The sequence below is a fragment of the Hypomesus transpacificus genome, chromosome 7, assembly GCF_021917145.1.
Source record: "Hypomesus transpacificus isolate Combined female chromosome 7, fHypTra1, whole genome shotgun sequence".
Classification (NCBI taxonomy): domain Eukaryota; kingdom Metazoa; phylum Chordata; class Actinopteri; order Osmeriformes; family Osmeridae; genus Hypomesus; species Hypomesus transpacificus.
The window spans coordinates 5,922,096-5,934,096 of record NC_061066.1 but is presented as its reverse complement, the minus strand read 5'-3'; the positions used below and the strand labels follow the sequence as shown (position 1 = coordinate 5,934,096).

Below are 12,001 nucleotides of genomic sequence, written 5' to 3'. Positions count from 1 at the left end.
TAAATCAAAAATCCGAGATTGCAGTTCCACTCGAAATCGCTTTCTCACCAAAGCCAAATGGTTGGGATTTTTGGGGGGTGGTATTTTTCAATCGTAATTCAAGCTCCAATTTGCGTGCTAGAACGTCTCTATCACGTTGTATCCATGCGTCGTTGCTGACGTGTGTTGACGTGGTGACGTAGCTAGCACAGATTACCCTTCGTCGACTAAAGGCACTTTGTTACCACAAAAACGTTGTAAGCTCCTAAACTGTGCAACGGAACGTAAATCCCAATACAAGCAACGCAATCGAGACCAAGACGAACATTTTGACACAGCCGTTGTCAGTGTAGTCCAAATATTGACTGAGCCTTAGGGGAGCGAAAAGAAACAATAAATAATAAGAAGAATATATATGTGAGATAACAATGGTTTGTGCTTGCCGAAGGCAAGCACACCCAATAACATCAGGGACGCAGTCACACAGTCAAAACCTCCGCTTAGAAACTTTACCACTTTTGCTCAGAAACTTTACCAAGCTAACATGTAATTAAAACAATGAGTGACTTCAATATTTCTTTTAACCTATTAAAATGTTACTTTTCTGAATTTACTCTCAGTCAGAGTCACGTAACCGCTCATCTCACATCCCATTCTATTCACCTCGCTGGTCAACCTAGCTACTTCAGATAAGCTGTGGCCAACACAAACAAATCTTGATTTGATTTGGGGACAATGACATGGCTAGATAGCTGTCAAATTCTAATTACTGTCAAATTCTAATTACTGTTTGGAAAATATGTCAACTTTGATGCTATCATCTCACATCCATTTGCTATTCAACTCGGCCGTACTGTACTGTAGCCTAGTACTAGTATATGGCCGATACCTTGTTCATGAGAATCTTGATATTGAGCTAGTATTCTTGTCAAACATATTGTCAAATTATATTTACTGTTTGTCAACCGTACACAATGTTCTTGTCTATGAATCTTGCTAGCATAACTTAGCTTTCTGGCTAATAGCTAAGTCCTCCACTGCACGTAAACGGGCGGGGCCCCCTAGGGCAGAGCCCATGGGCTGTAGCCCAGTCAAGCCCAATGGTAAGTCCGGCCCTGGTCAGGAGTGATACTATTAGGCGTGTTCGACATCATGCTGCAGCCGGCTGATTTGAAGCTGAGAATGCCATTGGCTGCTTCAAGTTGGCCGGGCTGCAGGCGATGCCGGCGCTGCATGAAGTTGAACGCACCCATTATTATAATAATTTTTTAATCATAGGCAAGAACTGAATGAGTTTACCGGAGCACACTCCGGGGGCCAGTCCAAAGCAGCTTGGGGGCCGGATTCGGCCCGCGGGCCGCTTATTGAAGAGCCCTGTTGTACAGCCTATGTGTGAGCGAACAAAACTCCCTCACAATTTCCTCTTGTTATCCTCCAGTTACTTGAAGTTAAGTACACCCTTTTAATGTTATTTCACAAATATTTTTTTTATAGGAGTAAAATTTGATTTATCTCGATTAAATATTTAAATCGCTTGACAGCCCTAAAAAAATGATATATTGTTTTATCGCCCCAGGCCTACCTACAAGAAGAGTTAAACAAGTCCACGCACGTACACACACACACCTGTAAGAGGGCAGCAGCCAGGTAGACAATCATGAAGATGGGGGTCAGGGTGGTGTGTCCACTCTTCATCAGGTGGATGGTGTAAAGAAAGATCAGATGACCCGGGACCACCAACAGGAGCAGTACCTGAGCTGAACGATGGTTGGCACCTGAAGAAAGCGGATTGTAAACTTGAGAGCATGGCAGAAGACAGCACAGAAGCTGACAACAGCAACAAGCAAAGCCAAACGGTGTCCAACCACACACTTGCTGCTCTGACACAAACCCCCAAATTACCCTATCCAATAAGATTCTGTACCAAGGACAAGTGTGTGTCGTTATTAGGACATCTAAAAGGATGATGGGTCTGGCTGGTGCCATACCTGTACCACAAAAGGTGCGGCAGGGATAGTAGCAGCCCTTGGCCTCTTCAGGGACCTCCCCAGGGGCACTGTGGAAGTGGAGGTGAGTGGAGATCCTGCTAGACTGTATGGCCACTAGGTTCCCCCCGATACCTGGAAAGCAAACACAGCGCATAGGGCTTAAGGTTATATGCTGATTAGTAGGGCTGAACGATAAATTGCATTTGCAATAATATCGCGATGTGACAAAACGAGATTTTGTAATGGCAAAGGCTGCAATTTTACTTTGATCAAGTGACACGCGAGAGTAATGCAGTTTGGAGACGAAGGATCAACTTGGCACGTTACACTTTACCTTGACCTGTACGATGGCCTCAGGCTTGACATAACCTGACAGACACTTTGCCAATTTTGCCTTTAAAAATGATGCTGCATAGTATCAAGTATTGTGCAAAACCTGCCAGGCTAACGTTGCTACCTCACGGGGCAACACCACCAACCTAACACTACAAAGCCATGTACAATGCACAGCTAAAATGCTGAACACCAGTGTGTCAAATAAGCCAAATAACACCCGACAGGATCACTGATATAAATGTTTCAAAGCCTAACTCCATATTCATGTACGAAATTACTCAAGCAGTAACAGCTTTCATCACGAAAGATATGATGCTCCTCGGTGATACACATACAGTAGGATCACTGTGGTTGTCAGTGCCATGTTTTTGTTAGGCTCCTGACTGGATCAGAAATGTTCAGACAGTGTTAATTTTTCTTTCGGGTTCTAACCTTTAGATTCGTGAGTTCTAAATATTTCCGACGGTCTCCACAGTGCAAGTTTTTTTTCCTGTAGCTAGCTAGCTTAAGGCCGAATCCCAATACTCCCCCTTACCCCTTCCCCTTAACTTACCCCTTCCCCTTGGCCCTTGAAAGTAAGGGGTAAGGGCTACATAGCCCTAGGAAATGGGACGCCACTTGGTTACAGGTACGTCATCTAGCACGTATCGATATCTCCAAAGCAAGTAGCGTTATGCATTGAAATTAGACGAAATTCGCTGCTAATGGAGTTTACTTAGAACTGTAGACATGCTAGTCAAAGAAATGCGGGACTGTTGTGCAATTCAGAACTGTAACATTAACGTACCAAACTAGCGATTTTTAGAAACGTTTCAATTAGGAAAATGGTTGCAAATATATATGTTCATGACTGTATATAACACAAAACATGACTGTCATAATTTTTTTATCAATTAATTAAGCCGATAATATAACATTTATCAGACTCTCTGGATGATTTGGTCGCCATTGTTGCCGGTCGCGCAGTTTTCACATAGCCCTAGGTTTCAAGTAAGCTCCCGATCTTACTTGGTTTTAAGGGGTGGATACCCCTTAGTCTTAGCCCTTCCCCTAGCTCCAAAAGAGTATTGGGACACCACTAGCTCTCACGGGAACGCGCAAAACTAAGGGGAAGGGGTAAGGGGAAGGGGTAAGGGGGAGTACTGGGATTCGGCCTTAGTTAAGTATGTTTAGCTTTGATTTACCAAAATATTTTCGGAGAGGTACAGGCGGTATATTTTACTTAATTTTTCTGAACTTTGTGTGTTATGTTGCTGACTGGAGATCAGTATGTATTTATTAATAATAAATCATATAATAATCACATATTAAATCGCAATTGCAATATTAGTCAAAATAATCGCAAATTTTTTTTCAAATTTTTTCCTAAATCATTCAGCTCTACTGATTAGCATATTCATGGCTGTGGTAAAAACAGGGTGACAAAACATTGTGCAATGCAATTTCTCATTTGGTCTTGTGGATCTGGCCTACCCAAAGTAGGATAATCAAGTCCAAGATGGCTCCACATGACAAGTTCCTAGAGTGTCCACTAACTGGAATGGAATGTAGTCTGGGAGCTTTCATACTTTTTGTATTTAGTTTTTTACTCAACACCCTGTTCTGCACTGCCATTTTAGGAATGAGACAAGCTTAATCAGAGATTCTTACTCCATTAGAGGGAATAGAAAAAGAGAGGGGGGGGGGGGTTAAGTGGCAGAGGGAGGGAGGGGGGAGAGAAAGACAAAAAAGAGTAAGAGTTTTCTGCTGAAATAATGTATGAATAAAATAAGTCTAATACTAAGGTGCTAAACAATAACTAAAGAACTAAACACTACTATAAGATATAAAATAAGCTCTTCTCCTGTCTGGCCCCCCAATGGTGGAATCAACTCCCCACCTCCATCAGAGACACTGACTGTCTCCCCACCTTCAAGAAAAGGCTCAAGACGCACTTGTTCTGGGAGTACAACGGCACTTAGGAATGATTGGCTGGATGTTAGTTTTCCCCCAGGATCACAATGACTCTTATTGAGAGACTTGTTGCTCTTGTTGGTTTGTTGTAACTGTCTTAAAATGATTGTACTCGCTGTGAAATATATTATTCCACAGGTACACTCTTGCACTTTTGAGGTTCTTGCTGTTTAATTGTAACTTGTCTAACTACATGCTCTTATTGTTCTTCCCTTTGGGACTTATTTGGTTTCACAATGTATGCTACACATGTTTGGCTACCCGCAATGTTTGTGGCTATCTCGTTGTTATGATCAGTGACCTATGCACTTTTGTAAAACTCTCTCTTGGAAGTCGCTTTGGAAGCGTCTGCTAAATGCATAGATGTAAAATAGATAACCATAAACATTTTCAAAATATATAAAAAAACATATAGCTGGTGGCAGCAATGGCGGTTGCTCCTCAACATTGCAAACCTTTGCTAAATTGACATGATACAGACATGTATTTCATACATGTACACAACATTTCAAGACAATTGAAGCAATGGCAAATTTTAAGTCATTTTTGGAAATTCTTCACAAATTGTCACTGTAGAGAAAAATCTATGCAGCCGACATTTATGGGTTCTTGAGACTTATTTGTTCCCCATGAGCAATACGGCATGCATACCAACTTTCAGACATCTTGGCCTGATGGCGTCAAAACACCACCCTTATGAAAGTGACAACTTTGAAGCGTGTTCTGTAAGGCACCTGTGCTCTGATCAGGCCCATCATGCAGAGATATATTCTTTAAAAGCTTTGACTGTGGACTGGAAATTACATCCAGGGTTTCCCACAGAAAATGTGTTAGTTAAGGTGGTAGGGTGGGGTTGCCATCAGACCAGGGGGAGAGTGGCGTTGGTCACGGTTTGGAATGAAAGGGAGAAAACAGGACAGAGTAATACGGTGGATGTTGCTCGCCTTAACTACGTTTTGACGACGAGGTTAAGGCAACAGGCGTGTGTTACTTAGGCGGCCGCCTTAGCTGCAAAGTCCTGCGGGAAACCCTGACATCACACCTGAGTTCAGGGTTGCCAGGTCCAGCCCAATGAGTGCTCAAAACCAGCCCATAATGCCTGAAAACTAGCCCAATATTTTTGGGTGTACAACAGAGGACTTACAACATTTATCCAATAGATGTCTCCGTAGTTAAGATTCCTCCATCAGGAGGAACCCTATTGTAATTGTTGGTATTATTAGGGTTCCTCCGGTAGGAGGAAACCTATTGTTTTTGTTAGTTTTATTAGGTTCCTCCGGTAGGCGGGAACCTATTGTTATTGTTGGTATTCTTATTCTTCTTATTATTATTTTTCTTCTCCTTGCGCTCCAATATCTCAAAAAGTGTTGTCATAAATTTTCTAATTTGGCACATTGATACTACATCCAAGTGGGTACCCCCACACCAAATATGGGCCACATCGGACCATAGGGGGCGCCACAGGCCACGCCCAAAAGTCCAATTTTCAAAGTGATGGCATTTCCACCCCATTGCTCCAGTTCTTCTGAAACATGGTGTGCATGCCTCATTTTTCATGAGGCACAAAAAGGCCACAAGGACCCATAAGGACCGCCATGATGGATTTTCCTGTACAGTGATAATTTTGGTCGTTCGTGGCTGAGGGGTTAGGGAATCGGGATAGTAATCAAGAGGTCGCCGGATCGATTCCCGGCCGTGCCAAATGACGTTGTGTCCTTGGGCAAGGCACTTCACCCTACTTGCCTCGGGGGAATGTCCCTGTACTTACTGTAAGTCGCTCTGGATATGAGCGTCTACTAAATGACTAAATGTAAATTGACATTTGGTACAGATATGCATCATTGACGTATTTAGAAATGTTACTTAAGGCAATTGAATCAAGTACAAAATGGCTGAAAAAGGTATATTTATGTAAACGTTCACATTGCCTCAATATCTTTGTGTCACTAAATCAAATGTATTTTTGAAGGATGGTTCAAACCTAATATGCTTTAAGGTGACATGCCTCTGAAATACCATGCAAAGTTTTACCTTGATATGTCAAAATATGACTGAATTACAGCTGTTTGAACTTGGACCAAATCTGACAATGCTCGCCATTGGAGAAACAGCTTTTTTTATTATCCAGTTATTGAACTTTGTGTATTCCATGCCTAGGAATTGCTCAATTGGCTGAGATGTTGTGCTGGTAAGCAAAGGGTTGTAGGTTCAAAACCAGTCAGAGGCATAGTTTTTTATTTTTTATTCTGGAAAAATGGTTTGTAGTCTTCCGTCTTCCGATAAATCCTCCGGTTGTAAAACATAGCAATGCGTGTTTATTTGAGCCCATCACAACACTCCAATCATCTGTTTAGCGAGACTGTGTAAACCACTGCAAAACAAGCCAGGTTCACCACAGTAGCTAGCTACTGGAGGTCAGATGGCTGAGCCGTTAGGGAGTCGAGCTATTAATCAGAAGGTTGTTGGTTCGATTCCCGCCCGTGCCAAATGACGTTGTGTCCTTGGGCAAGGCACTTCATCCTACTTGCCTCGGGGAGAATATCCCTGTACTTACTGTAAGTCGTTCTGGATAAGAGCGTCTGCTAAAATGACTAAATGTAAATGTACTTGTAGTATACGCATGGTAGAGATAACGCTAATGGTTATCTCTAATGAAGTAAATTGATTGTTCAGGTTGATCCCTTGTCTGTTGCACAAATTCATTTCAGTAACCTAAGCCAGGACACATCCCCACTGATGCTAGGCATGATTTGAAATGACCTTCCATGACAAGTTATGGCACTCCAAATAACCTTTAATAAAAACTATAAGTAAGTTATGGTGGAACCAGCTCCCCACCTCCATCAGGGACACTGACTGTCTCCCCACCTTCAAGAAAAGGCTCAAGACGCACTTGTTCCGGGAGTACAACGGCACTTAGGAATGCTTGGCTGGACCTGTTGTTAGCTTCCTCCAGGATCACAATGACTCTTATTGAGTGACTTGTTGCTCTTGTAGGTTAGTTATAATGAAGTTAAGTCTTGTACTCGCTGTGAAATATTTTACTGTTGATTGTTCTTCTACAGGTACAGTCCTGCACTTTTTTGTGGTTCATTCGTTTTAATTTGTAACTTGTATAACTGCATGCTCTTATGGGTCATCCCTTTTGGCACTTGTTTAGTTTTTTCACAATGTATGCTTCATGTTTTGGCTGCTTGCAATGTTTGGGACTACCTCGTTGTTATGATCAGTGACCTATGCTCTTTTGTAAAGCTCTCTCTTGGAAGTCGCTTTGGATAAAAGTGTCTGCTAAATGCATAAATGTAAATGTAAGTTATTCTTTACAGCAGCAACCCAGTCATCCTGTTGTTCCATTTTTATAGGAAATGTACAAGCAGTTTCAACTTTGGCTGAATCTAAAAACGCTTACCACAGGAGAAACAGCTTACTTTTTAATACAGTAACTGAACATGACAATATTCAACACTGAGAATAGCTCAATGGGCTGGGATGGTGAACCGTAAAGTATAAGGTAGTAGGTTGGAATCCAGCCATTATCTTTTGGCCTGTCATCATTTTGATTATCTGTTAAGTTCAATAGGATGACATAATTCTGAAGTCCCACAAACAATTTCACCTTGGTATGTCAAAATATTATTGAATTAGAGCAGTTTCAACGTTGGCTGAATCTAACAACGCTTACCACAGGAAAAACATCTTACTTTTTTGTACAGTTACTGAACATGACACTACTCAACACTGATAATCCCTCAATGGGCTGGGATGGTGACCTGTAAAGTATAAGGTAGTAGGTTGGAATCCAGCCATTATCTTTTGGCCTGTCATCATTTTGATTATCTGTTAAGTTCAATAGGATGACATCATTCTGAAGTACCACAAACAATTTCACCTTGGTATGTCAAAATATGATTGAATTAGAGCAGTTTCAACATTGGCTGAATCTAACAACGCTTACCACAGGAGAAACAGCTTACTTTTTAATACAGTTACTGAACATGACACTACCCAACACTGAGAATAGCTCAATGGGCTGGGATGGTGACCTGTAAAGTATTAAGTATTAGGTTGGAATCCAGCCATTATATTTTGGCCTGTCATGATTTTGATTATCTGTTTAGTTCAATAGGATGACATCATTCTGAAGTACCACAAACAATTTCACCTTGGTATGTCAAAATATGATTGAATTAAAGCAGTTTCAACATTGGCTGAATCTAACAACGCTTACCACAGGAAAAACATCTTACTTTTTTGTACAGTTACTGAACATGAAACTACTTAACACTGATAATACCTCAATGGGCTGGGATGGTGACCTGTAAAGTATAAGGTAGTAGGTTGGAATCCTACTACTATCCTAATCCTTCATTCTGAAATACCCTGCACAAATGCATGCAATTTCACCTTGAAATTCCTAACCTTTGTCCCAAAGCTGACCAAAGCTAATACTCTGCCCTTTCTATTCATACAATCTCAACAGTTGGTGTGTAGCAGAGAGGATAGAGACTGACTTGTAACCTTATGCTCATGAGTTCAAATCCCCATTCAGCCTATTGTTGCTGGCCAAACATGAAGTAGTTTTGCTCTCTTGTTGTCCAACTCTCGATCTTCTACAGTGTACATGTTTATAATATTTTGCGGAGGAACCCGCATCGCTGCTTGCAGCTATATTTATTATTATTATTATTATTCCTCTTCTCCTTGCGCCACAATAACTCAACATGGTATTGGTAAGTAATTTTCTAATTTGGCACAGTGATACTACATCCGAGTGGGTACCCACACACCAACTTTGGGCCACATCGGACCATAGGGGGCGCCACAGGAAACGCCCAATGTCCCATTTTCAAAATGATGGCATTTCCACCCCCATAAACCCATATAGTCCGCCTGATGTATTTTCCTATACAGTGATAATTTGGGAAAACCTTCAAAATTCCTGTTCTCTTGAACCAAAGGCCTAATTAACTTGAAATGTTGTACAGATATGTATCATTGACGCATTTAACCCTTTCAAACGTAAGTTTTAAATTTCTTGACTGTCCCCCCCAGCGTGAGTTCTTTTTGCGCGTGAGTTTGGATCAATCTCAACGTTCCAAAAATTGATTATGACATTAAAATTGAATTGCTATACAATTTCCGCATTTCTCGGTTTGCATTTTCCATTGACCTAGTTTGCACCCCGTACTAGTGACGACTACTCCATTCATTGGTTGTTTTGTTTATCCCGCCTTCTCGTTACGTATTTCTTCCGCTTCAGGGAACTGGCGGAAACCTTCAAAGTAGATATTTTGGCTATGATTCTGGTGACTGAAGTATTTGTATGACTCAAATTATACCACCCATATATATATTGCACGATACTGAAATGGAAGATGTATTTCACGAGGTGATATTTTTGCCAAACTAGCTAGCTCATAGTGTATCAAAGAGTCAAATCAACAAGTTAGCTATCGCTAATTTACTAGGCTATGTTACGTTGTTTGTGTGGTCGGATTATAACAAACACACAATAATTCAGATACATCCAGTCAGTCTAACTTGATTGCTATGCATCGTTTTGTTTTCTCTAGCTGGCTTCCATCTCGTAAACCTACTGAGTTGGCAGCACATCCCGTGTTAACAAAATAAGTAAGGAAAATAAAACGATGTATTACAATCCTAGCAAGTTAGTCTGTCTGGATGCACATGCATTATTTTGTTTTAAACTGACCACACAAACAACGTAACATGGCCTTGTAAATTATCAACAATGTCAACCAAATTGAGCCATACAGGCGAGGCTGGAAAATGACTCCCAGACCCCTCGACCAAAGGCGATCAAGCAAGCTCATGCTGCTTGGATACTTCCAAACCTTTATGGTTGGCTTCTACTTTTCTAGGAAAACCCTTCTGGTGAGTAGATTATTTATACAAGTTATACACATACCTGTGGCATGATATTGAGATGAAAGCATGACCTGTTGTTGATTTCCACAATCTGATGTTTTTGCTAGCTAGCTCGTAGTAACTTGCTATAGTCTAATTAGAGCAAACACAATAATGCAGACATCCATTCTAAATTGATGGCAATGTTTTGTGTTCTCTTGCTACCATCTACTGCCATTCATTTCCTTGTTGATGGAACATTTATTATTCCTCAGGCCACAGTTCAAGTATTGCAAAAATGTAATTCGTTAAGAAAATCTAGGTTAGAGCTACTTGATGGACGACATAGAATAAACCAGACTTTATGCTTATTCAATATAACAACCTATTGAAATGACAAGACAGTAATGTATGACTAATGTTTCATAGGGTTATGAACACACCTCGTCATACCACTTGACTGCTTGCTGTTGACCATTTTCTATATATTGAACATCTCCCTTTCTAATTTGACAGGTGAATGTGAATGTTGGCCCACACAGGCCCCGTTCCAAGAGACATAAAATGTTGAAAGAGGGTTGCACTACTGTACAAATTGTCCATGTATAGTTCTACATTGCCTTCAGGTGTGCAGAGCAAGTAAGATCAGCACAAAGCGACCCATCTCTGCTGAACATCAACTAAACCGTTGCCATCCCACATCTTCACCACATTACATAGAGGGACTATAGATAGCATCCCGAGGAGCTGCATCACGGCCTGGTTTGGGAACTGCACCGCTTCGAACCGCAACTCTGCAGAGGATAGTCGGGACAGCCAAGAATAGAGTTGGGGTCTCTCTTCCCTCCCTCACAAACATGCCTAACGCTGCATCCACAAAGCCACACGCATTGTTGACAAACCCATGCACCCCACAGACTCCACTCAATATTTTAGCATATGGATGCTACCTCAATAACTGATGTTCACATATGGTGTTAGTATGTTATGTTTACATTTACATATTGTATATTTAGGATGTTCCCTATATTTTTGCTTATCATAGATGTAATCTATGTTCTGTGTACTTATATGTTATCTTATGCCAGGTTGCCTTGCGTTGTCTTGTCCTAAGAATTTCAGTGCCCAGTCTGACCTTGTGGTGTTCTGTACACCTGACAATAAAAGACTTGAACTTGAAGTATCCCCACCTCTTTGTGTCTTGGGGAATTTGTCACAAATTGAATCTCGTCTTGTTGGACCAATTTTATTTACCTAATTCTATTTAGTTGTAGTTCTGGAAGAATGTTGTTTCGTTTCATTGTGTAATGTAAGGGTATGATGATAACAAATGCCAGTTGACTTGCCAAGACAACAGACCCAGATATCCCAAGCCCATCATGATCCTGGATGTCCATAGTGGATCCTGTGTAAAGGTCCTAAATATAGCCAGCACATCACACAACTCAAACATATTGTACATGTTTGAGTTGTGATAAGATATTCCTTGATATGTAATGTCAGAGTGACATGGCTGTACCCTTTCCTGGACATGTACCTGAAACAAATTCAAGGATGCTGTGGTAAAAATTAAGAAACGTGTTTGTGTGGGTTTTTTATAGGTTGTTGCGAATTAGGGGTATAAGTTATTACTGTCATTACTGTTCCAAATTTGAAATATTCATATAAGTGAATCCACAGTGATCGAATATGGTATAGGATCGTATGTAGCTGTCGACAAGCTAACTTGGCTATAACCGATAATGTGGGCTGCCATGTTTTTTGTTTTGATCAGTACTCAATGCATTGTGGGTATCAAAGGGTCAACGAGATAACCTACTCTTCTCACGAGAAAATAATGAGGTGTACGGGGTCAAGTGGTTCATCAAAGATCATCT

At 41.0% G+C, this 12,001-nt stretch overlaps 1 protein-coding gene across 3 annotated transcripts in view; it reads right to left on the bottom strand.

Annotated features, from left to right (window-relative positions):
* slc41a2b (solute carrier family 41 member 2b) overlaps positions 1-12,001 on the bottom strand; it is a 78,439-nt gene that overhangs the window by 22,574 nt on the left and 43,864 nt on the right. For all 3 annotated transcript variants that reach the window (XM_047022537.1, XM_047022536.1, XM_047022538.1), the window contains 2 exons: positions 1,968-2,099; positions 1,606-1,754 (listed from right to left, as the gene is read on the bottom strand). In XM_047022537.1, coding sequence (XP_046878493.1) covers positions 1,606-1,754; positions 1,968-2,099 — 281 coding nt within the window. The remainder of the gene's footprint in view (positions 1-1,605; positions 1,755-1,967; positions 2,100-12,001) is intronic.